This window comes from Stegodyphus dumicola, chromosome 6 (genome assembly GCF_044657685.1).
Source record: "Stegodyphus dumicola isolate Sdum_Otavi_A_Nest chromosome 6, ASM4465768v1".
Lineage (NCBI taxonomy): Eukaryota > Metazoa > Arthropoda > Arachnida > Araneae > Eresidae > Stegodyphus > Stegodyphus dumicola.
Genome location: NC_140773.1, coordinates 120,284,085 through 120,310,316, shown reverse-complemented (window position 1 = coordinate 120,310,316; position 26,232 = coordinate 120,284,085). Strand labels below are relative to the sequence as shown.

At 35.0% G+C, this 26,232-nt stretch overlaps 2 protein-coding genes across 4 annotated transcripts in view; both read right to left on the bottom strand.

Annotated features, from left to right (window-relative positions):
* Positions 1-26,232, bottom strand: part of LOC118183273 (adhesion molecule nephrin-like) — a 714,613-nt gene that overhangs the window by 220,073 nt on the left and 468,308 nt on the right. For all 3 annotated transcript variants that reach the window (XM_085818853.1, XM_085818851.1, XM_085818852.1), the window contains one exon: positions 18,294-18,587. In XM_085818853.1, the coding sequence (XP_085674979.1) occupies positions 18,294-18,587 (294 nt within the window). The remainder of the gene's footprint in view (positions 1-18,293; positions 18,588-26,232) is intronic.
* LOC118200235 (uncharacterized) lies at positions 9,375-12,482 on the bottom strand. Its single transcript, XM_035372176.2, has 2 exons — positions 10,319-12,482; positions 9,375-10,224 (listed from the first exon to the last, which is right to left on the bottom strand). The coding sequence occupies exons 1-2, from the start codon at positions 10,433-10,435 to the stop codon at positions 9,871-9,873; spliced, it is 471 nt and encodes a 156-aa protein (XP_035228067.2). The 5' UTR covers positions 10,436-12,482; the 3' UTR covers positions 9,375-9,870.

Sequence of the window (26,232 nt, the reverse complement as noted above, 5' to 3'; positions counted from 1 at the left end):
TGTGGATCCATTCCAGTAAGTTATTTTCTAATTTATTTTATACAATAAGGATCATGTTTACAGTTATGTTCTTATAGAATAATCATGCTCATGAAGTTGTTTTTTTTTCTTTTCAGATACGTGACCATTGCGTCAGCCTGTATGGCAATGTATCGGAGTGGCCACATTCAGCCCGACACGATTGCCATGGTGCCCACACACTGCTACGTCAACTCCACGAATTACAGCCCTGATTCGATCCGGCGGTTGGACTTTGTTGCTGCTTCGGAAGGCATTGTCATTCAACATGCGTTGAACGGTTCCGGAGAGCACAGAATCGCCGGAATCTCGGTAGACGGTTTCTGCCAAGAAACTGAAACCGTCTATCAGTTTCAGGTAAGAAAATATAACCATTTCTTTTTCTATGTGATTCTTTTTTAATGAGTTTACACTTTTAATGTTAATTTACATGAACCCTATTAATATATTTGTATTATTTTAGGGCTGTTTCTTCTATGGGTGTAGTTTATGCTACGATGGTGATATCATACATCCGCTAAAAGGAGTTTCCATGGCAACGTTAAGAGAAAAGACAGAAGAGACGACAAGAAAGCTTCGCACTCAGGGTTTCCACGTAATAGGAATGTGGGAGCATGAGTTTCAGAAAGAAAAAGAGGAAAATTCAGATCTCCAAGCTTTCCTGGATCAACACCATCTGAGGGACAGGCTCCATCCTCGCGAGTCAGTTTTTGGAGGAAGGACCAATGCCTTCAAATTGTTCCACGAGGGAGACGCAAAATATGTGGATTTTACTTCACTCTATCCATGGGTTCGTACTTTTTATTATTTAAAAAATGTTTACTTAAACTTTTCTAAATTTTCTGTATATTTTTATGATGTGTTTTTTCTGACTTTTTTGTTTTCATTCACAGGTGAACAAGTATTGGGTCTACCCTGTGGGACATCCAACAATCATCACGGAAAGCTTTGGAGATGTGGAAGATTATTTTGGAATTATCCAATGCCGAGTGATTTCTCCACGGAATCTGTATCTTCCGGTACTGCCCTATCGGTGCCGGAAGAAGCTGATGTTCCCCCTGTGTCGGACTTGAACCCTTCTTCAACTGCAGACTCCGTGTACCCACACAGACGACGAGCGAGCTCTTGTCGGAACGTGGGTAACGGAGGAAGTCAAACTGGCGAAAAAGAAAGGCTACCGCATCACACATTTAAGTACTCAAAGAATATTTTAATCTTTATTTAGTTTCAGAGGTTACTTTTAAATTTTTTTTATAACTGACATTTATTTTTTATTTTCTAGATTTACGAAGTGTAGCATTTCCAGGCATCGTCTACTTCTCTGTTTCGTTCCTACATTGATCTGTTTCTGAAGATCAAGCAGGAAAGTAGCGGATGGCCTTCGGAGTGTGTGACGGAAGAAGCCAGACATTCGCCAATATGAAGAAAGAGAGCCAATATGAAGTTGGAGGCCGAAAAAATATCGAAAAACCCTGGGCGTCGCCAAGTTAGCCCTGAGCAGTTTCTGGGGCAGGTAAGATGATTTCTTTTGTACCTATTTTTTATAAATATTTTTAATTTTTTGTGATTTATGATAGTTTTTTTTTCACTCAGATGGGGTATGAACAAAGCCCAACTGACCTATATCCACACGGTGCCAGACTTCAATAAGATGTTGGCGTATTCTACTAAAAAAGTAAGTTTCCGAAGTTAAGTTCGAATTTATTCATCTGTAAACTCAATGTGTTTCAAACTGTTAACTTATGACTATTTTGAACTGTTACCTCATCACTCTTCTATTTTTTAGATCAAAGATGTCTTTCTTCCCACGCCTGAGGTGGCTGCCATTTCCTGGGAATCTGCGAAGGAGTTTGTGCCGCAGGATGCCTCTACCAACATTTTCCTAGCGACCTTCACAACAGCTTGGGCTCGTCTCAAACTGTATAGTGAAATGGAGAAGTTGGGTAGAGATTTCCTGTACCACGACACAGACTCCATCATCTATGCCTCGAATGGCCGCAATGATCCCCCCTTGGGCAACTTCCTGGGTGAATTTACGGATGAACTGGAGGGTGATGTCATCAAAACCTTTGTCACTGGTAAGGACCTTTAAAAAATTTCTTTATTTAACATGTACCAAAAATCTTGAAAGTTTTTCTGTTATGTCTTTTTCTCACCATGTTTTATTTTTTTTTTCAGGAGGTCCGAAAAACTATGCGTACCAGACGGCCATGGGAAAACCTGCTGCAAAGTCAGAGGATTTTCTCTGAACTTTCGAAATTCCCAGTTACTGAACTTTGAAGCCATCAAAAATCTGGTATGTAGTCTGGACCAAAAGGATATCATAGCTCTGCACAACCCCTCCAAAATCACCCGTGAACCAAAAAGAAGAAAGGTCATCAATAAAGCAGAAACAAGACTATACAAAATTGTGCTCGACAAACGAGTGATACAGAAAGACTTGAGCACCTTACCATTTGGATTTTAAAAGAAAGACTATTTTAACTATATTATAATATATACTAACTATATTATAATGGCTTGTACAAAAAAAATGTTTGCATGTAATATATACATTATGATACATCCAGTATCTGTAAATGAACGTAAAATAAAATAGAAGTTTGAATGATAAAATAGTGGTGTTTTTTCTTTTTTCCTTTGGAAAAGATGCCATGAAAGGTAAGTTTTTTTTAAATATTTTTTTAGAAAATAATGGTTATGATTATGTATATATTAGTTTAATCAGAAAAAAAATGATTTTATATATTAACTTCATCAAAGAAAAACATAACACAAATAATCACAAATTAACTTTTATTATGAACATTTCATTACAATTTCAGCCATAGTTTCGAAGAGGATTTTCTTTTAGGTTTAGCATACATCATTTTTACATTCATTAAATGTTTGTTTTTCACAAAGTCTTGAGGAAAGTTATTCACATTCAGTACATTTTTAAACTGTTCAAAGGCAATAGGTCTTTCAGTTCTATTTCTCAACAGAAAGTTTATCAAGTGAACAATGTTGGACCCAGAAAACACATGACCGTCCAGAATCAGTTCTTTATTGTGTGTCCAGGATATCTGATGTTCTTTTAGGAAATCCATTATTTTCTGTGCCTTTCTTTTCTGTTTCACAGAAACAGTCTGCAAAATTTCCTTTTCTACATCTGTCTCAGAACATTGTTCAGACGGTTGTTTTTCAGACGCATTAACATGAGGAAACGTAACATACTTTTGCAGAACCTGGATGTACAATTTGGATTTTTCTTCATCGTCCATTTTCTTTTTTAAGATGTTTAGAATTTGGGTATCTAAATCACTCAAATGTTCATCTTCAAACTGGTGCATACGATCTAGCGGTACCAAGACAAATTTCTTACTGTGTTTCATGGAGAAGAGAGGATAAGACACTGACTGCTGCAGGAATCAGGAAAGATAGAAAACCGTCACCTTTTTGAACCAAAAGACATATTTTCTTAAAAAGAGGTACTTTTTTGTCCGCTAATTTTCTTAAAGTTCTTTTAAAAGGGGTGAGTCGATTTTTGACGCGTTTGGTGATGGGTACGGTTCCTTTCAGAAGATTTAAAACACACTCACAAACTGATTTGATGAGATGATTCGGACACTTTTTCAGTACAGCTGCTTTTATTCACTTTTTCCAAATAGTTTTAGATAATCCACATCCTTCAGATGAGACATTCTGATGACAAATGAGCTCTTTTTCTTGCACACTTTCTTTTATATAGATACAAATGCAGCCGCTTTGGTTAAAGCACAGCAATTAAATCCTTTGGCATGAATCGAACATGTTAAAGAACTTTTCTTTTTTAAATTCTCTATCTTAGGACAGTCTAGATTTATGATGTCTCTACATAATACATTTTCTAAAAATAATTTCTTTTCTAATCCTTTCACGTATATGACAGAATAAATAGATGACAAATATTGCAAAATAATACGAAGATGAGTATAAGGTAAAACATCCTCACTCCAATTCACATGATGACGATTTTTTGTGACCCAAGCAAAACACTTTTGCTGAGATCGTGATAATGTTTTCCAAGGCTGAGGGGGTAAAAATGACCAGCAACTGTGATATCCTTCATGCACGGAGTAAAAAGCTAATTCTTTAACAATGTAACAATGAGGCATCCACTGAAAACCTTCGAAATCGATCACGATGGGAGAAGACATGTTAGCCATTCGACGTCTCAAACTGAAATGAACTATCGGGGCTGGTAGACATAGTATTTAAACCTAGGAAAGATGCCTGTGCGAAAGCGAAGCGTTTCACTTGTTTCAGGTCGTAAATCAATCAACAAGTAGCTAAATGGAGTTGAAGTAGCATCCTGAAAAATTTCTTGAAAGGCCTTTACTTTTCCGGGGAACATTTGTCTAGCTAAATGCATGATTTGACTTTTATCTCTAGGATTTTTGTATAAGACAAGATAATGGGAATTTAAATGAATATTTCTCATCTCCTTGCCTTGGTGAAAAAGATTTTGTGTTATAAAAACGACTGAAAGGTTTCGGTGGTGACTTCCTTTTGTAAAAAGTTTGCTTAAGCGGGTATCACTTGCTACTTCAGACATCAAAAGGTCTATGATAATTAAAGCATTTTGGAGAGTCTGCAGGTTAGATGGTAATCCTTCTTCAAAATTTACATTTTTCATGGAATTAGAAAGAGGTTGATAACTTTCGTAGCAATAAATAATATTGGTCGGCATGGGATGAAACATTTTATGATCTATCAATTTCTTCACAAAAACCGTTTTACCCGAACCGGTAGGTCCGCTCAGAAGACAAGTAGAAGGATGTACGAACTTGGGCAGTTCCATTTTTGGAAATGACAGCATGTTAAGAAAACACTGACTTTTATACTTCACCGAAAATCCTTTTGCATAAAACATTTATTGATTTTGTTTAAATAAGTGTAGAAACAAGAAACACAAGAGACATTTTTACAACTTTATTTTTTAAAAATCATGTTTACACCATATCTTTTTTTGACAAATTGAAATATTTTGAAATCACGATTCTTCCCATCTAAGGGTGATACAATGAGTTCCATACAGAGTCCTTGACAGCGTTTAATAATAAAATAAATACAATAATGTCCACATACATTAGAAGTTAAACTCTGAAGTGAAATCTTGTTCCAGCAAACATGACAATATTTCTTAACAAAGGATGTGATATCTTTTCCATATACTTCAGGCGGGAGTCCATAAGAGTAAAAAAATTCCAGAGTCTGTTTGTCTGCAATGTAGACAGCTAGCCAATGAGTTCCTTTTTCATCATGTTTATCAGTATTGAGCACCAGTGCACAGGGAAAACTTTGAATCGCAGGTATTTTATCACAAGGAAAAACACCCGCATAATATCTCAAAGAAATAGGATCTCGAGATAAGATTTGATGAATCTGTGAGGAATTCATCAGTTTCCAAAATCGTATAGAATATTTCGAGCTTTATTGATTTCTATCAAATTTTCAAATTCAGCGTACACTAATAATGGAACAGTTTGTTGTAAGGGAATCCCAAATTTTATTTCTAATCTTAAGTTGCTGTGTCGAACTAGATTTAAATGAGAGCCATCACAAAGGTCAGGTGAAAGGTCGAAGCGAAATAAGGAATATCCTTTTGAAAATTCTGATCTTGAAAGGTAAAGTCCTCTGTCGTCTGCATTCATAAATAAATTCTGATAAGCTCGTATGAAATGATTTTTGTCAAAATTAGGCTGAAGAGGATTATGAGGTACTGGTTGCCCGTCCACATAAACGCCGATAAAGTTCATATTATAATACTTGAATTCAAAAGGAGACTTTTTATAGTTTCCGTTAAAGGCATCATTATCGACACATGCCACCACAATACGATTAGGCATTTGACCTATGAAAATATTGTCTTGAATAAAACTCATATTTCCCGTTGGAATGGAATAGGCTTTGCAGAGCACTATATTAATGGCATATTTGGCTGTCGATTTTTCTAGGCTTTTGACATGTCCTAGCACAAAACCCGGACTGACACTTTGCGTACAAACAATGAAGCTTGTTCGAGTAAAACTTTAAATTCACCTTCGCCCAATAAACAAAATTCTGGTTTGCTGCGTATGAGTTTAATTTTCATATCTACCATATTCAGCAAACGTCTTTCCTGATGAAACATATCCAAGTGCAATCGACCAATCATATCGACCGAGGCACTGAGTTTAAACAATTCTGCTCATTGGTTGAATCCTTCATTCGGCTGAGTGTCTTGAATATCAAAAACGTTCATACGTCCTGCTGTATCTTTAAAAAACAATTCTGATGACAGTTGAGACGTTTTCGTATCAAAACCCTGATTCAATAATTTTTCTATCATGGATTTGTAAGGATACGTGTTATTACTGGTGGAAACGAGTCTTTCATTTAAGCTAATATCCACTTGAGAAAACATAGAATGTAAAAAAAGATTGACAGGTCCCACTTTACTTTCAGCCGTGATTGGCTTGCCATCATATTTTAAAATTTTCACTTTGACGTAGAGTTGTGTCTGTGATAAGTCTAGGTAGTCATCTTCGCTTCCAGAAACATTGAACTCGACAGGACTTCCTTCCGATACATTGGCTAATGGATGAAATTCAACCCACTGACCTTTTTCGATAACTGTTTGTGTGGGAGGTAACGAAAATAAATCCAATTCGGATTTTGCGCATTCCGGAGAATCTTTTAACAGAAAAGTCATTATGAGTCAAAAATATCACGTCGTTGCACCTTCCTGACTTTAGACGAAATGAAGTGTTTGGGGATTTTGCGCTTCCTTTTAAACCTTCCGTGACCAATCATCTCGTCTGCTTTCTGAACTGCTTTCCTCGCTAATTTTTTGCCAGCTTCTTTAGATCTGGGTTTGAAGGAGACTTTAAAATTTTCTCCCGACAGTACGTCATTTGCAATTTGTGTTCCAGTCCGCAAAGCTTCTTTTCCAACTGTTTTGGCTCCACTCATCAAAAAAGGCATAGCACTACGAAACAGCAAAAAAACCACCAATACCATAACCTTTCTGTAAAATGGTTCCTTGATAGTAAGGTAATCCATTTCCAGTTTGAGCTAAATAATAATCTTCAAATTTTTTCGTGCAACACGTATAAGGCACCCGCATATTTGATGCTTCTAATCTTGCATACACAATCCAAATGAAATCAATTTGCAGGTGAAGGCTTCTTTTATAGAATTTGTCTCAGACGAAAATGCAACACAAGAAATACTTTGCCTTTTTCGAATGGTACTAAATCTCCAGAGTGAAGTCTTATGTCAATATGTACAGTCTGGAAATGTTGATGGATAACTGGCAAGTAAAAGGGCCGGTGGTAATGAGCATTTATGATGTCTCCGTCATTTCCTTCTACGGTGACAATTTTTAACAACGGGCTTGTACATCTCCCACAATTTGAGGCTCTACGAGATCGCAATACACATACATGACAGGAAAATATACTTTTTGATCCTTTTGTAAAAAGGACTTTGTTTCAATCCTTTGTAAACACCCGGCTCGAAGCCTAGAAGTTCAGCTAATCCTTCGTGAAGAATGACTTTGCAGTTTTCGTCGGTCTTAATGGTCACTTTTTTCGTGACAGGATGATAACTGAATTCAATCTTATTTTTATGGGAAGGTATTTTCATGGCTTTTAATAAATCTGGTATCGTTTCATAACATGCTGGAGGCACTCTTCGACCTTCCAATTTTCCATCACCCAAATCAAATCCAAATAAATTATTGTCCATTCGGACATTATACCATGTGGGAGGGTAAATAAAGTCCACAAGAGATAACTCCCACTGACTATTTAAATCCATCGGAGTAGGAAGCTGAGTTGAAAATTGTGATATTTTGTTGTCTGGAAAAAACCTCATGGAGCTGTCGCTGATCAGTGTGATAAAGAAAGACATGTTTCGTTCAAATGACAGATAAGCAGAATGTACGGGTCTTTTATACACTTCTCACATCATCCCCCCAAGCATTGAAGCTTTCGGGGTACCCCTGAAATTTCACAAAATATTCTATTTTCCCGCGACGTTTCCTCTTTTTTAAAACTTTTTCTACGGGATAATAACCAGAGTCCGAAACCTTTTGAAATTCTTGTTTGTAAAAAGTTCCTTGTATAACTTCTCCTGCTAGATCTTTCAGTTTATAGACAACAGGAATCCGTCGAATAATTTTATAGATTGTAAAAATTTCTCGTGTCCAGTTTTGTTCGTATCCTTTCTCAAAGAGCATTTTTTCTCGGCTGATGCGTACCGTGTCTCCAATCATTAAATCTCAAGAAATAGGGTTTTGTATTGGTTGCTGACCATACAGCGTTTTCCAAGTTTTTTCTTGATTTTGTAATGTAACGGATACAGGTTCTGTCTTAATACTGCGATGCCATGTATGGTTATAACAGGATATCAATTTGTCAATCACATCAATGTACTTTCGTGTATTCATTTCGGTAAAGTATTTCCACATTTTTGTTTTTAGAGCTCGATTAAATCAAATCGTTCTACTACAGAAGCTTTGGTTGTATTATGTGTCGTGAAAAAGCGAACGTTTCTCTTTTTCAAAAATTTTGAACTTGTTTATTGGTAAACTCTTTCCCTGCATCTGTTTGTAATGATTCGGGTGTACGTTCCGAAAATATCTTTTCAAAAGTGGATTGGATGGACACAGATGTTTTATCTTTGAGAGGGATAGCCCAAGCGTATTTCGAAAGGATGTCTATACAGGTCAGCAAATATTTATATCCATCATTAAAAGACGCCAGGGATTGCATATCCACTAAATCAGATTGAAATTGCTCGTTTAAGCCTCCTACGATGACTCTGTTCCTGGGAAACTTGTGCCTCAAAGGCTTGTGAAAAGTATAAGAATCCTTGGTTTGCAACCATTTATGGATGTCTTTTGTTTTTACGCGACATTTTAAAGCACGATGCAAAGCAGCAACACCCCCGAAACTTGCGGGGACCTGTGGATCCCGATAGGTCTGAGACAGAGCAGCGTTCATTGCAACAGTTGTTATGATCTAAACGTACACAGATATTCATTTATATAAATTTAACTAGAACAGAAAAAAATACCCTAGTTTCACCTATATAAAGATTTTAGAAAATAGGCCTAAAAAACAAGAGAGAGAAAATGAATGTTACTTAACATCTCAAAGGTTGAACAAGTAATGATATATATGTTTAAGAACAATCATATGTATATTCTATAAAAATCAATAGGTTTGTATTCAATAGATATTTTTTAAAATTTATGTAAGTAATCATTACAGATTAATTCTTTTAAATAAGGTCTGAACCTGGAGACAGTCATGAGATCATTGTAAAATAAAATAACATTTATTGAGCATCCTAATTATTTTACAAATATTCATAGTATTCAATACCTAAGACACCATTAGTAGTACAAAATGTGTTTCTTACTTCATCGAGTACATGGTTTAAACACACAGATTTTAAAAAGTCCTTGGTAATGTAGTGAGCAGGTTTCACTAACATTAAATAGGGTTCTTCACCCCAAATGCTTCCATAAAATTGTCTGGCGATGTCAACAGCATTGAATCTCAGAGCAATGGCATTCACAGTTTCTGTTTTATGAACAAGTTCTTCACAGTCTTTCAGCTGGTGATATTTCAGTTCGTCTTATTGATTAAGAAGTTCTTCAAGTGACGTCTTTAGAATGGTTTGAAGTCGCGCTCTTCCCATAGAAATGTCAAAAGATTGGGGCAGATTTTCCTCTCTGACAGGTTCGTCGGATACGCTTTCGTAGGCTTCACAAAAGTTCATGCTTTGATAAACGAGGTTGGTGACAATATCGCTAATACGGCTAAAGTTGGACATCAGTTATTCCCACTGCGTCGTTGTAATGCTGAGACTACTTTTTTCATTTCCTTGAGCAGAAATTTGTTTCAGAGTGAAGTGGGAATCTTTATACGTGACAACAAAATTCTTGGGCAATTCCAGATTTAGTGTCAGCAGGTCTGGTTCTTCCACTGTCATGTTGGTTGCGAGAACATTCAAACACCACGGCTCAAAGTTCACTCCTCGTCTTGTCGGATAGTAAACTTTACCATATTTGGCATACTCTCGGATGTGCACAGTCACTTTTCCCTTGTAAATGCTGGGTCCCACAAAGACATTGTCTCCCATGTGAGTGAGCTCCTCTGGAATAGCCTCTTCGGTGAAGAGTCCTTTGCGCTGAAAAAAAATTAAATCAGTTAGTATATAACACATAAAAATGGGGATACATACAATATCAACTTTAATATATAAGCTTTTCGCAAATACGTACTTTTTTCTCGAAATGGGATGTTTCTTCTGCTTTTCTTTTGATACAAGAGCTAGCTGATTCATTGGGAACGTCTAGGGTGCGGTCTTCATGGTTCAACACTTTATCGTTCAAAGGCATAGGTTCTTTCTCAAATAGTTTTTCCACCTGAAAAAAAGTAAAGACAAATTAAGCACATATTGCAAATTCAACTATTTTTAAAGATTAAAAAATCTAAAAAATGGTATATTTCAAAAAGTTACTCACCTCTCTGTGGTTTCGTGCCTGATCCATTCGAAGCAGTGAAGAATGATTGTCTAAGCAAAAGCAGGTACGTACACTCAGGGCGACAGGCAGGAAAGTTGCTCGGGATAACCTTATATCGGGTAGGAACTCTATTTCATCTGAACGGTGATTGGTTAAGAAACGGTGAGGTCATATTTCAAAGAATCTGATTTGTTCACAGAAAAGTATCCATACACCTTAGCGGAGGCATACAAAGGTGTGATACGGCAGACGCCATTTTGTAAAACAACATGTCCCAACAAGAAATGGATGATGTCATTCCAAACACGTGGTTCAAGAGTTCGTTGCCACAAAACCTAAAAATATATATTCGATGCCACACCATAAAAACGGAACTCAACACGATCACGTCATCCCATCCATCTACATCACTTCCGGTTATCACGTGATCCAAGATGGCACTGGTGTCGTCACTTCCGGGGAAATTCAAAATGGCGGAGGCCACGCCCCCATTGCGTCAACCATTGTTCTATTACCTCATGGCGGCATCCTTTGGGCTCCCGGTTACGGGCGCTTACTACTGGTGTCTCATGAAACAATGCGCTGGCGCGCTAATATAGTTTTAGGCTGAAACAGATCTGGAAGCACAGAAACGATATTCTTTCTGTGCTACAGTTATCAGAATAATGACATTCAATTCCCTTGGATATCGTTTTGAAAATTATTATTTAAATTTCTTCCTTATTAAACACCCCTCTAAATTTCTTTTAACTACTAGAAATGACTAAAACAGCATCAGAAATCTTTTTATACATTTCACTACATTAATTTTGTATATTTCAGTATATTTTTTTATATTTCACTACATACTTTAATGCTTTAATAATCACTACAATATATATTTGCATTATAGAGATTATTTGAGTTTTCGAAGCAAGAAGCGTGAAAAGCCAGTTATACTCTAACCGCGACTGATCCGAACGAAGCATTTTCTAATTCTTAGCTGGATTTTGTTAATTACTTGCAGCATGACAGCACGTCGGGGAAATAAGAAAATTCCTTTTGATATATTTTACTTTCTTTTACGTTACTTTAATTTTAAATCTTATAATTGTTTAGCCAATGTTTAGGATGAATCGAATTATTTATTGCCAATCTATCAGATTTATCAAATAATATTTTTCATCCCTTATGGAATTAAACAGTTCAACACGTAGTAATAAAATGAGAATTCACTACTCCAGACTAAATGAAAGCTCTGAACATTTATTTATGCAATGCTATAATTCCTCTTTGCTGCCGTTAATCATCAAGCCCTTACACTAGGCTACAATTTCTGTTACTTAAATCTCTTTCTTGCAGTTCATTCGTTTTACCTAAAAAAGCACCTTTCCAAAGAATTTATATATTCTAGAACTTCTGAAGTTTATTTCTAACTAATTAACTTTTAACTAACGATTTATGATTTGCTAAAATAATTAGAAAGTTTAAAATAACAGATGAATATTTTCTATAGCAACTGAGATTTTCTAGAATACAAAACTCATTTAAGAGAGATTTTAAACATCCATCATAAATTAATTTCAGTATTTTAGTTTTTTCGAAGATTCTTTTATCTCCTGCAATGTGGAAACAACCCCTGTCTTCAACATTTCGGCTTATATACAAAACGTTATTTAATCAGGTTTGTAAATTTACTGTCATGTGATCGAAAAATTGCGTATGATCATTAATTCATGCAAGACGAGCTCAATTCCATTGGGTTATGTTACATTGCCCTGACAGGAGTTAAAATTGATTTATTCTATAATTTATACATCCGTTGTTAAACATACAGCTTGTCACTTTAACTGTCTTTATGCGGTGTTATCCTTGATTATTTAGTAGCGTAATTTAAATAGTTCTGTTTCGTAGTTTTATTAAAAGTCACTGATTATTTACAAGCAAAGTTGTAAGCATTTTCGGGTCTTAATGTCTTAATACATGTATTAGTTATTCCTCGGATGTGCTTTCCATCGTACATTATAATCCAACATTATAAGAGAAAATTTTGCTTTAAAATATTAAAAATCTTTCGATCATTTTTAACCATTCAATAGCCCAAAACTGAATTCTTCGATATATTCATAATTAAATTATTCTACAAATTCAGTTCTGACTTCAGTAAATTTGTATTCAAAATTCAGTGATAAAATTAAGCATTCAATAACCTTTAAGTAGTGGACCAGATGTGTGTAAATTTTGAAATTCTGAACTTAAGTCGGTTACGTTGATTGAATCATTATTCATGGCTACAATATGATTAAACAGTTCATGAGTTCGTCTTGCTATTTGCTGTAATGGAGCGGAAGATTTTCTAATCATTTTTTTATAGAAGATATATAGCTTTCAAATTTAAATGCACTGTAATTATCTAACGGCCCAAACATTTTTACATCTTCGCAAATATGCAGTAGGCCGTGAACATTATGAGCAATATACTGTTTTTCCTAATAAAGCCCAAAATTTACTACGAAGCGTTTTCATAGAGACTGTGCGTATTCATCAATTGCCGTCTGATTCTGTATTTTGCATAAGACTCTAATCGAAATATGAAGTAGTAAAAAATTATTATGTAGCTTTTTGTTAAATTAAAAAAAAAATAAGTGTGCTAGTGTACAGTAAAAATTGACGGTATTCTGTAGCTTTCCAATGTTTCAATTCTTTTAGAGTTGGTTCCTTGGTTTTCTTGCAAATTCAATTGGTACATAAGGCTTTAAAAACTGGTCATTAAAAAAAAAAAATAGTTAAACATTTTTATGTGGTAATCATGCTTGTAAGGTGCCTCCGCCTATGCTAATAGTAATAATTTTTTGTACTACTCCTAAGCACACAAGGAACATAATATCTAACGGAATATTTATTAGTCCTATATTTGGAATATTCCTTAAAATGGGATAATCGTTTTGGTAATCGTCATCAGTCAGTTCTTCTTGAGACATAAAAGTTCATATTTCGAATCACAGTTTGAAATGGAACTTAAAGAATATTTGCTAGCGCGAAAATTCGACACAGTCCTTTTTCATTATTAAATACTACTTCATCTTCTGACGAATCCGATAATATACGTTGATTTATTCTGCTGTAAATCCGTCTTTTAGATATCTGAGATAATTTTTTTTTTAGTTCTGATCATTTTTGTAGAATAAAGGAAGCATTTAGAAACTTACTTTTCACACTCTGTCAATGTAACGCTTGCAAGCGTCAGCAAGTCACTTTGTAACTGAAAGAGAATTTGGAACGACGGCTATTAACGTTTAGCAGAATAGCTGAATTCTGGAAATCAGAAAGTAAGTACGTGTATTTTCCACTTTGTGGGGTTCTTCAAGGATATCACAATTACGGAGCAATTAAAACCGTTGGGGGCGTTCTACGTCCTCTGTTGTGAAGGGATGTTTCCCTTGTAGGGGGATACAAAAGAAGGGAAGGTCTGACACATAAATCTGCCATGTTAACAAAAGAGAAATCTTCTTGGGGCATCGGCTACAGAAAAAGTGCTCAGAGGTGTTACATTCTGAGCGGAGCTCGGTTTCTCAAAAGCAAAGAAAATTTGAGAAGCAGTTTTGCGAACAATGATAATGATGATCAAAACTTTAAGATTTTCAACTTCAATTGTTATTTATAGTATAAAATAAAGTAATAAAACTGCTGAGTTTAAAGAACGCGTTTAATTTAAAAATTAAATCATTTTAATTTAAAGTTTGAACATCTATTTAATCCGTTATCTAATTTTGAGTTTTCATAACAACATTTAACTTTGTGTTATATACCTTGAAGAAACGTGTTTACTGCATTTTCTGGATGTTACAAATAAATTAATAAAACAGCAATTATTGTTAAATTATGAGGAGTCATGTAGCATTGTCGGCATAACGTATAAGACTGCAGAGCGCTGGATATATTTTTTTCGCGCTTTGTTTAGCAAAGACCAAATATTTGTATGGTTAAAGAGGTAGCAAAGTGAGGTTTGAGGGGAGTAAGAACTTAATGTTAGTTCTTGGCATTCTGAAACCTTATTTTCCTATTACAGAGAGGTAAAAAATAAGTTACTTCTTACCTCAGTCGCTTTGAAAGACTAATTCTCATTATTAAAGGACTTACCAGAAAATGAACAAAGAAACTGCAATGAATTTTTTAGCCCAATAAAATTATTCTTCTGTTTATAAATTCAAATTAAAGCAAGTTACACCTCGTACAGACTAGTTTTTAACTGCGTCTGTAAACTAAAATTTCGCTTGTTAAAAAAAAAAAAAAATATTGTTACTTATTACTGCACAGCACTAAACATCATTCATTACTAATGTAATAGTGTGACAGATAAAAAAGTATTTTTTTCTTTTGCAGTTTCAAAGTATAGTTATTTCTATGCTAAGAACTATCGATGAATTTAATAGAATACTTTTATAACTTGATATTTCTGATTAGTGCCTCAGAGAAGGGTACACAAGTGACTGATTGCCGTACAGAAGGTCTCAAGTTCGAATGCCATATAAGGCATGGATGTGCATCCATGCCTTATCTGTTCATAGGATAAATGTCTTCGTAAAAGATTTTCTGAGTTAACCTGTAACGTAAATAATATTTGTGTTCAAAGATATTAGAAAAGTATCTAAAATAATGTTTACAAAATATATTATGTTGCAATTAGAATTTAATCGTAAACACACTTTCAATATGAAACTCAAAACGAATGAAAACACGTGCCTATAATTTGTAAGAAAGTTCTCTGATCAATAGGCACTATGAAACAACAACAAACATTTAAAAATATTATTACTTAATACTTACAGCCAACATATACAAGACGAAATCCAGTGTAAGCATAACAATTAAATTTTCTTATGCAGAATTGGTAATCCATAAAGTAAGATTTCGATTCTTATAACATGAGTGCGTGTGGTACAAGGTTAGTTTAATATTTTCAGATATGAGCTTCCATAAAAAGTAAGTACTGAAGATATCTGAGAAACAACATCCTCAGGAGATCTACATATATCCCGGGACATTACGACTTGAACAGGACATCCTTAAGATGTTGATTTACGAAGTCCTCAGGATATCTGAAAATCAACATCCTGAAAGGATCTTCATATATCCCGGGACATTGAGACTTGAATAGGATATCCTCAGGATGTTGACTTAAGAAGTCCTCAGGATATCTGAGAAACAACATCCTCAGGATATCCTAACTGCTTCCCGGGACATTGCGACTTAAATAGGATATCCTGAGGATGTCTTGTGTTATGGGGGCATATATATATATATATAAACTACAAAAATTGTTGCGTAGATAATTGTCTGATCGCGTTATAAAAAAAACTAGGTGAATTATTTTCGGATTTAAGAAAATCTTAATTTTATTTGATTCTGAATTATTTATTTTAATGCTTTAATTTCGAGGAAAAACAGATGCTTCTAAGAATATTATTTAGTTTCAAAGAATATTATTTATTTTCCTTTTATTTGCAATTTTTGGCCAAGCTTTGATTCATTGTGAAAAGAAGCAGGGAAGGGAGGTGATTTTGCTAAGTTATGACTTCGCGGGTTGTTTTGTCCTTTAGAATGTTCTAGAAGAAATTTCTTTTGTGCAATTGACCTTTAGGATAGGAAGTACGTGACAGAGGTGTCAGAGGTTGCCACTTAATTTTCAATGTAAGTCATTCTGGTTTTGGCAATCGGCGGTCAGGTCATTGGCTAAGTAAAGAGGGGCGCGCATGCGTGATCAACCTAATTTCTTCATTCGGGGAAAGAAACGCAAATTTTGTCCAAATTAAGGGGACGATAAATGAAGGCATTGTGGGAGCCCATGTTTGTGAAGGAGACGAGAAGAATTCGCGTTTGAATCACTTTTGGACTGACTTTCCGACGGTGAAATACTGTACTTGGAGTTCTGGTGATGAATAAAGAAAGGTAGTTCGTCTTCCAGTTGTGCCTACGGCGGGGAACGTCAGTTATACTAACCGGCCGCGGTTTTCGCAAAAATGCGAGGGAGAAAGAAAAAAAACTGTTGAGTGAATGAAAAAAAATTAACAGAGACTTTGCTCTATACATGTATCGGCAAAACCAAGGACGATGTCCTCTGAACTTCGATTTTAAAACGGAAGGAATTAGGTTAGCTTGGACTGAAGAAAAATCTGCCTCAGCGTTCGTTCTCTAAAAATAATACCTAGCTTCATAGTCTACGATTTTCCTTTTGGAGCTGAGAGTCTATGCGAACAGCCATGCTGGGCAAGTGGCTCTCTTGCCTTCCAGAGTGAAAACGTTTCGTCTGTGGAAACCAGTTACCCGGCCGCGTGTTTCGCCAAAAAGCGAGAATGAACTATGCCAAGGCAAGACGATGTCCTCTGGACTTCGACTTGTAACCGAGGGGCAGTGCCGTTCGTCGAAAGCATAGAATTAAGATACGAGTTCTCCACTTCAAGATACCTAAGATAAGTCCTTTTCTACGTTTGATGTATTCGTATGAATTTTAAGTGAAGTTCCAGAAACTTCCTTGGAATTTTAAAACTAACATTGAATCTTTAACTTTATTCTAAATGGCTAAAAATTGTTCCACTTTTTTCCCTTCTTAATTTACCGAAACAAACTGGAAATTCTTGATAAGTAACTGTGGTGTAAAAATATAGTTTGTTTTTGTGAAATTATCCATAGTGTAGATGTTGAATTTCAGATAATGTGTTTTTTTTAACATCTTAGAAATTACAGCAGTAGTTCAAATTAAATTGAGTCATAAAGTAGATTTGCAAATCATTGATTTATATCTGAAAATGATATAAATTGAAGAATTCACATGTGTAACTAAAATAAGAAAATTGAATATCAGTTACCTAGGATGTGAAATTTAATTTTAATTGTTGAGGAATTTGAATAAACTTGTATTTTAATCTGGAACCCTATTTCTTATGTTTTCTTTATATCTATTTATGTGTTTTCTTATATGTATATTGATTTTACATCTTGTTTATACGATCCTCTCACGGCACGGTCCCTGATGCATTTACACAACGCAATGCACATAATTTCACTTATACGATCACAAAAAAATATAGAAATTAACTAAATTCTTAAGAGTTTATTTTCAGGTTGATATTTAGTTAGTTACGGCTTCAGCAATATCTGTTTCTGCATCAGTTTTCTCCCTAAGAGGAAGTAGAAACAGAAGAAAATGTTTTAAAGGACGAAAATATTCATGTCTTAGCAATGTCAAATTTAAAAAAAAAAATAAAAAAAAAAAAAATAAAAAAAAATAAAAATAAATAAAAAAAAAAAAAAAATTGAGAACTAACGAAATCTAACTTTTAATGCGGTCTCCCAGTTCCTATACTTGTATTTGTGAACGTTTCATACCCGTTATTAATGAATTAACTCTAGTTGAATGCAGTTCATTCTTAAAAAGATTAAGTATGTCTCAACGGTATGTCTTCAAAAATTTAAACTACTTTGAAAATTAGATGAAGGTGGCGAAGGTATTTAAACCGTAAATTTACAGGAATTTTCTGTAGTACGAGTAATTTTCTGAATTGAATTCAGATACATATTTTTAAAGACACCATTTGAACAGTGTTAGAAAGCATTTCTTAATTTGTATATTTTCCGAAAATAATGAATTTAATCACTTTTATTCAGTGAAAATCCCTATTAATAAAAATAACGCTTTTAAATAATATACATTATCAAAGTTTTAATTACATATTTCTGGAAAGTAATTACTCACATTGGACATTGAGAATGAGGCTGTCTTTTAAGGCACTGTCTGGAAGATGTGGGTTTTGAGCTTTGCATGTCAGCTTTCTGGCATTATCATCAGCTGATACTATGAAACTGAGACTGCTCACTGATATGCTGCCATAAACATTATGTATGGCCAAAAGTGTGACATTCTCTGCTCCTTTAGTCCAATATATCACAGCAGGAGGTTTGGAGCCTTCACTCTGACAGTTTACTTCTAAGTTGTCACCAACTTTCAGGACACCAGGTGCCATTGTGATCTGAACGCTCGTTGGCTTCACTGAAAATAAAGCGCAAATGTTATCAACTGAACAAATGTTATCCATTGCAAACAATGATGAATACTATATTCTTGATTTTTTAGAGAAAATATATTTTATGGAATAAAATTAGCAGAAACGAATAGGACCGTTAACCAAGAGCTGGTAAATAAGAGTTCATGAAAACAAGTTTTATTTTTAAGCACAAATTTTTAGGTTAGTTCTAGAAATATTCATACCTTTATGTTTTAAAAATAATTAAACTCTTAAGGCATCATAAGAAATTGTGATTCGAAAAATCATTTTTTTGACCATTTATTGATTCTGTGTAACCTTTTCAATACTCTCTAAAATACCCAAAATACCCCCCCCCCATTAACTGAATACTTGCATTTTAAATTATTAATATTTTGAATACTTGTACAGGTGATAAACACAGCAATAAATGACAAATTGCACGAAAATGGTATCCTCCTAAATGTGTTCATTTTTTATGCAGAAATTTGTTTCGGAATAAATATCAATTAATCACTTTAGTCATTTCAGACGTTTAGTGTTTTTTGACGGAAGACATATTAAATTCCAATTCGCGCTGTATTTTGATATATTGTAAAAGCATGCATCAGATTATGATAAAAATCATTCTGAAGTAATATGATGGTGCTTCATTTTGAAGTAAAGTGAATGATCCTATGGCCGTAATCTCATAAATTTACAATGAAAAGTTTTTGAAACAAGTTGAGCGAAACACATTTTGAGACAGAGGGGTTTAAAGTTTCTTTCGCTGTAAAAATATTCCCAATTGTAATTTTATAATAGCAACTAACATTTTCAGTTATTGTACTATAGTTTAAGCTCTTTTCCATCTATTTTAAATGAAGTTAATTGAAAGCTACGCATGCTTAATGCAAGCAGGATGAAATTGCTTGAACACAAAGGATATGTGTTCTCAAGAAAATGAGTGTCAAATATCTCTTAATACATTTATTTACATACGCGAGCTATAATCACAGCCAATTATAACATCTGATAGTTTTATGTTTTTAATCATATGCCCCAAAATAAATATCATATTTTCACTTAGCTTAGCTTAATGGCGCTGAAATGTTGAAAATATAATGCATATATATAATAATAGGTCCTAATAAGAAAACTTTCCATGTAACCATTTACCCTGGTGTGCAAAAATTAAGGACGAGACGGTTTTTTCAATACAACTTTGCACAAAAGCTTTCCAAATCAACACATTTAATACCGTAAGATCATCAATACGTAAGGACATGAGTAATGTAAGCAATACATACTAAAAGAGAAATCATAGGGATAAAAAGAAGCTTTATTGAAAAAGTAGCATGGAACGCAATGCGTCTGAAGGCCGAAACATCCCTGTGATGGGTGTCCAGCAAGAAACATCCGGTCTCTAATAGGGGATATGATCTCCCCTGACTGCTAGGCAGGTTTCACAGCGTCTGCCCATGCTGAGAATGAGGGTGCCAATGAGCTGTTGAGGCATTGCTGCACATTCGTCTTGCAGCGCCAATCGGCGCTCCGGAATCGTTACTGGTGGTAAGGTACGAGCTGTCAAGCGTCTGCCTAGAAAATCACATACATGCTCGATGGGATTGAGATCCGGAGATCGTGCCGGCCAATCCATACGTTCAATATCCTCACTCTCTAAGAGCTGTTCGGCAGCTACTGTGCGATGACATGGTGCATTGTCGTCCATGAAAAGGAACTGCGGACTCATAGCGCCTCTAAAAAGACGCACATATGGAAGAAGAATATCGTTACAATAACGGGTCCCGTTGACTGAACCTGCGTCGAAGATGTGAAAGTTTGTACGACTACCAAGCATGATGCCTCCCCAAACGAGAACACCGCCACCTCCATACCTGTCCCTTTCAATGCTGTTCGAGGGATGATTGCGGCTTCCCCGCTCTCTCCAGATGAGTATGCGATGAGAATCGCTACTCAGACTGAATCTGCTCTCATCTGTAAAGAGTACTCGTCCCCATTCATTGTCTCTCCAATTCCGGTGTTCCCGGCACCACAGAGAACGCCTTCTCCGATGGGCAGGCGTTAGAGGTACACACCGTACAGGGCGTCGTGCAAACAGACCACCACCGTGCAGTCTTCTGGTCACGGTAAAACGCGATATCGGTCGTCCAGTCGCCTGTGTCGTGTGTCTAGCGATTTCTCCCGCTGTCTGCCGCCTGTTTCTTCTGGCCTGTAAGGCAATATACCGGTCATCTGCGGGTGTGGTTCCTCGTGGACGACCACTACTAAACTCCCGGATGCGTATTGGCAGACCGCACATTGAGTTGAACAGTGTTAAACGAATGTCGCCTACTGCGCATGCCCAGAAAACAATTTGGCGTAATTACTATGTTGGCGCGATTTGAAAAGAAGATAAATACGGTATATGGTAGATGTATCGCCATCTAATTTTAAACAAATCTTGCGTTTAAATCCTCGTAGAGTAAAATGTAAATTAATTACTGTGTTAAAATACTATTTTTTGCTGTACTGCTCAAACAACTAGAAAGCTGAAATTATTACGAAGTAATGTGAAACAGTGTTTACATTCAAAATGTAAAATATACTTATGAAATTCTGCACATTCCTCTGGAACTGTACAAATTTTCGTTCAGAAAGAGACTGAAATTGAGGATATATTAGTTGAAAATTTATTCATTATACTTTTAAGCAATAAAAACAATTCAGGATTTAACATACGTTCCGTTCGTACATACATAAAGAAACTCCGAGGAATATAACAAGTGCTTGCAAATAACACTGAAGAAATTTTACAATTCCTTAATGCTAGTTATTAAATTCTTTGAAATGAGAAAATAAAAGCGCGAATGTACGCTAACAAACTAAGCGAGATACTCCAGTTTACAATTACTGAATTATGACATGTAAACAAATTACATTTTAATAACGAATTATTACGAACATATGTTAACAAATATTAAATGCACTGTTATTGACAAATTAAAATGAAACATATATTAGAAAAATAAGCAAGTGTAATTGGTATGGACGTTAAAATAAATAATAAGCAAAGTTCCACAACATTGCAGTTTTAACCATCACTCGACAGCCATGGAGATCACGAATAAGCTAACGTAGGGTTGGTTAGTCGCCAATATTTCTCCCCGCGCCAAAGGTACACCATCAAGCATGCGCAGTAAGCGAAATTCGCTTAACACTGTTCAACTCAATGTGCGGTCTGCCATTACGCCCCCCGGATAGCTGTTCCTGTAGTTTGAAATTGTCTCCAAAGTCGTGAAACGATGCTGTGAGCAATTCCGAACTCTGCAGCCACACTTGTCACACTGCGGCCTTCCTCCAACTTTCCAATGATTCGACCTCGGGTAAAAGCATCCAGATGTCGTCTAACAGATTGATTATTCGCCATTTCTCGCTGAGGCAGCAACTCGGTGTGATTTTAACTGCTATACGGCGTGCAATCTCTTTGCCAGAAATACTGATCTTACACCGACAACATGCTTTATACTACTCAGACACTCTCCCATTACGTCTACCTGCATCTCTGCGCATGTGCTACCGTACATCACCTTACTTAATCTCCTGATTGGTCTTTCTGTCTGCTCTGCCTCTTCGTTCAGCTGATATGCTAATTTTTCGACTTCGTCCTTAATTTTTGCACACCAGTGTATTATAAGAAAACTTTCCATATCCAAGGAACACCAATTTAAAAATATCAAAGAATTTTTTTAGAATTTAAATTAGTATATTAAATAATTTAAACTATTTCAACAATTTGTTTAAAAATCTGCTCATAAAAATCTTTAATCCCAAAAATACAAAAAAAAAAAAAAAAAAAAAAAAAAAAAATTAAATATTGAAAAAGTAGCTATTTTAATTATCTTTGAATTGATATATATATATATATATATATATATGCATACAGATATACATATACATATATATATAGGGTGATTCTAAATTGTTTTTACAAATTAAGAGGTGTGATAGTACCCATCCAGACAAGCAATAATTACCATAGAACATAGGGTCGCGTTCCACTCTGGCAAGCAGAAAAGAGGAATATCAGATTTCCAACCTGAACTTAAAACCGTGTTGGGAAAGAGAATAAACGAAATCAAAAGTTAAACAATCTGATTTATTGTTTAGTGAAAAACTCGCAGAAAGTGCTCAAAATGCTGACCACGCGTGTCGTTGCACAGTTGACATCAGCGAAGGAACGACTGGCGCATCCTCTCGAAGATCCCCGGTGTCGTGTTAATTTTATCTGGGGCAACAACGATTCTCTCCACCAGATCTTCAGGTTCCACACGGTTTTCGTACACTTCTGGCCTCCCGGAAGATAACATCCAGTGGGTTGAGGTCCGTTGAGCATGGTGGCCAAGCCACAGGTCCACCACGTCCGATCCATTGTGCGGAATATGTGGCATTCAAAAAGTTACTGACCTTGACGGAAAAATGTGCTGGGGCTCCATCATGCTTAAGCCACATGTCTCTCTGGATGGGAGCGCAACAGGCTGCAATAAACTGGGAAGCACCTGTCCCAAGAAGATACGCTATGTTGCGCCAGTCAAACGGTCTGGCATGATGTAATGGCCTACCAAGTAATAACCTAGGATATCTGCTCAGACGTTCACGGAAATTTTCTGCTGGTGTTAATGAGGGATAATGCAATGGGGATTGCTGTCAAACCAAACGTTTGATAGTGCACGTTCAAAATGCCTTCTCTACTGAATGTTGCCTCATCACTAAATAATATTAATGCAGAAAGTCGTGAATCATTATTCCTCCTTCCAAGCATTCACTGCACAAAGTCTGCCCGGCACGGATAATTATATATGTTCAAGGACTGCACTTTTTTGCACGTGTTAGGGGTGCATGCATTCCTCGTGTAAATTACGCCACACCATTAGCTGAGAAATACCCATTTCGTATGCCACCGCTCTCGTACTTGTGAATGGAGCTGCTTCAAATCTAGTCAAAACTTGCTCGTCCATTTCTGGTGTTCGTGCATTTCGCGAACCTTCTTCATTGCTTTTTGAGATGGAAAAAGAATAGGGTTCTCGCAGACTTCGATCAACACTGGAAAAGGTTGGATGACTTGGAATCCGACGAGTTGAGAAACAACCGTTCGTACAATCTTCGTGCCTCGCGTCCGTTCCCTTTGCTTCACCGCATGTGAGATGATAATCTGCCAATTCCTCGTACGTGTACTCCGCCATAGCATTCACGAAACGTTTCGGACGATGTTATCAAGGTAGCTTGAAGCTATGTTGTTGTGCCGTTTACAAAGACATCGGTTTGCTCTAATTGGCTTTCTCCGGTGCCAACTAAGAGCAAAAGTATGCTTCATCTCAGTGCGAATTTGCATACAGTTAATTATTGATAATCGTATGAGGTAGTCTCTTTGTTCTTCTTCGATACGTTTCTTCTTTCCTCTTTTCTGCCTCTCAGAATGGAGTGCGATCCTATTTTCTATGGTAATTATTGCTCGTCTGGATGGGTACTATGTTATCAAGTTTGTATCCCTTAATTTGTAAAAACAATTTAGAATTACCATGTATATATATATATATGTATGTATGTATTTGTTTTACATACATATAGATATAAATGAATGTGTGTATATATACATATAGCTATACATGAATAAACAAAAAGTAAAAAGCTGTTCAAACCCTAATCCAGTTGCGCCCTGAAAATAGCAGCAATTGTTGGTAATTATGTAAAATAAATAACACGTTAAAAATTTACTCCGCATTCATTTCGGAATAAACCATATGCAAAAGAAAAAAAAAATTATAAACACTTGACAAACTGCAAGAAAGTCTTTCAGGATTTACAATACAGGTAATTCCATGATTTTTTTACTTTTACAAACTATTCATTTTTACTCCACAAACAGAAGCTTTTTCTAATTTTTTTATTACTTTCAATCAGTTTAAAGTTCATAAAATTCATAGTTAACTAAAATTCCTTACTCAGAACATTTTGGGCGTAGTAACAGTATTTTGCTAAAAAGCTCGAATATATATGTTTCTTTTATTTTAAAACTTTTGCTACTTTAATGCTACAGATTTTAAAAACTAAACCTTTAATTTGAAAATTTACATATATATTGGATTGCTTATATTTCCATGTTTTGTTTGATGAGTCATTCGATTCAAAATGACATTTTTATGTTTCTTTACATTTGTTTATGGTTTTAATGCTATATGTTTGCAAACTTTTACATTGCTTACTTTAGACTGTAGGCGCTAGCCTGATAGAGACATGCATTACTTTGATTGTTTTTTAAGCTTTAAACTTTAATTTGTTTCTTTACTGATTCAAAAATAGGCTGATTTATCAACTGCTTTCACTGAACCACCCTCCTGATGAAGATGCAGTGAAAGATGTAAAGTTCTTAGTTCATTTTTGGTTTTGGCATGTTTTGCATCCTTTTTCTTGTAATTTGCCACAGTGCTTCTGGTTTTTGATTTTCGCATATGATTTATTCCATATTGCATATGGGATGGATTTTAAATATTATAACTATTTAGATTATATATATATTCCTATATTTTTCGATTGCTCCAAAAATGGAAGTTTACTCGCATTCTCCACGATATTTTGTCTCGAAAATATGCAAGGAAAACTTTTATCTTCAGCTGTCAAGTTAACCAAGTTTAAAATCAATGCATAAAAATGCGGTATAATTAAGTCAATAATAAATGATTCGCAAATAATCAATCAAGCATATTCAATCATTCACTTTTATGAACAATTTTAATTTTAATTATGAAACAACTTTATATATTGTAACAATATCTCACAATTTAAACACTTCAGCTTCCGAAATTGGGTTTTTACTCTGCAAAAGGGAGTGATGTTATTACGAATATAATTTTAATTCAACGTTGTTCTTTAATCTCACGTTTCCAAATAAAATTTAAGCTTTGAAGATGATTTTTAAGAGATTTATGACTTTTCCTAGAAAAACATGGAGCTTTATCTCCTTTCATTTCACGAAACAAAAGGACAGAAATAAGTAAAACGCATTTCTTTGTGTGAAATGTAATTTGTTTTCTTTCCCAGTTTATGAAGAACAGAATTCAGAAAGAAATAAATCTAATTTTTAGAAAAGTTTCCTCAAAAAACTTATTATATTATATATTTATAAATTATGTAAAACATGTTGTAGACCAATAAAGAATTGAAATTCCGCATAAGGAATATATTAAAATGGATAAAATACCATTGCAAAATACTTTAATGTAAAAATTATAGACTACTTGATAAATTACATTTGTTAGTATTTAAAATACGTATAGGAAATGCTACCTTCCAAAAAAAAAAAAAAAAAAAAAAAAAAACTTTATAATTTAGATATGTTTATTTCTTCGGAATAGTAAAATATATTCATGCATTTAAGACGAAATACGAAACATTATTTCGAAAAATAAAAATAAAGAGGACTTTCATAAAGTACATTCGATAGTGATCATAAAAAAATATAAAATGAGATACAGCCTACACAAAGTGTAATAAAATGTTTTAAACATCTACTGAATTTACAATATGTAACGCCTCAAACGCACTAACTTCCCCTTCTTCTAAAATACTTGGGTAAATATAAAATGTGAATGTTAATAGTAAATCGAATTTTTT

Excerpts from the sequence above, each read along its gene's own strand:
- LOC118200235 (XM_035372176.2), bottom strand. The coding sequence starts at position 10,435 with ATGCCTTTGAACGATAAAGTGTTGAACCATGAAGACCGCACCCTAGAC. Across the intron at positions 10,225-10,318 it reads CATCCCATTTCGAGAAAAAA|CGCAAAGGACTCTTCACCGA; the intron begins GTACGTATTTGC and ends ATTTTTTTTCAG.